We start from the raw sequence: 426 nt of genomic DNA, 5'->3' as shown, positions 1-426 counted from the left end.
GCAGCCAGAGGATGTGCCGTAGCGCCCGGGCCCCGGCCGGTACCCCGTGACGGACCGCTCCGGCACCGTGCTCGCCTCGCCCCGGCTGGCAGAGTCCCTCTCCGTGGAGGAAACATGTCCAAGATGCCGGCCAAGAAGAAGAGCTGTTTCCAGATCACCAGCGTGACCACGGCTCAGGTGGCCAGCAGCATCACCGAGGACACCGAGAGCCTGGACGACCCGGATGAATCCCGCACCGAGGATGTGTCTTCTGAAATCTTTGATGTTTCCCGAGCCACTGATTATGGCCCTGAGGATGTCTGTGAGCGGAGCTCATCTGAAGAGACTCTCAACAACGTGGGCGAGGCCGAAACTCCTGGCAGTGTCTCTCCCAACCTCCTTTTGGATGGGCAACTGGCAGTGGCTGGCGCGGGGGGCGGCGCCGCC

The 426-nt window shown here is 63.6% G+C and overlaps 1 protein-coding gene across 1 annotated transcript in view; it reads left to right on the top strand.

Annotated features, from left to right (window-relative positions):
• Nucleotides 1-70: 70 nt before the first annotated feature.
• The window catches only part of TSC22D2 (TSC22 domain family, member 2), a 30002-nt gene continuing 29646 nt past the window's right edge, over nt 71-426 (top strand). The window contains exon 1 of the mRNA XM_010287793.1: nt 71-426. This exon is cut by the window's right edge and continues 1 nt beyond it. Within this exon, the coding sequence (XP_010286095.1) occupies nt 115-426 (312 nt within the window). The 5' untranslated portion in view covers nt 71-114.

This window comes from Phaethon lepturus, unplaced genomic scaffold (genome assembly GCF_000687285.1).
Source record: "Phaethon lepturus isolate BGI_N335 unplaced genomic scaffold, ASM68728v1 scaffold26195, whole genome shotgun sequence".
NCBI classification, from domain to species: Eukaryota; Metazoa; Chordata; class Aves; order Phaethontiformes; family Phaethontidae; genus Phaethon; species Phaethon lepturus.
This window is presented reverse-complemented; position numbering and strand designations above follow the sequence as displayed.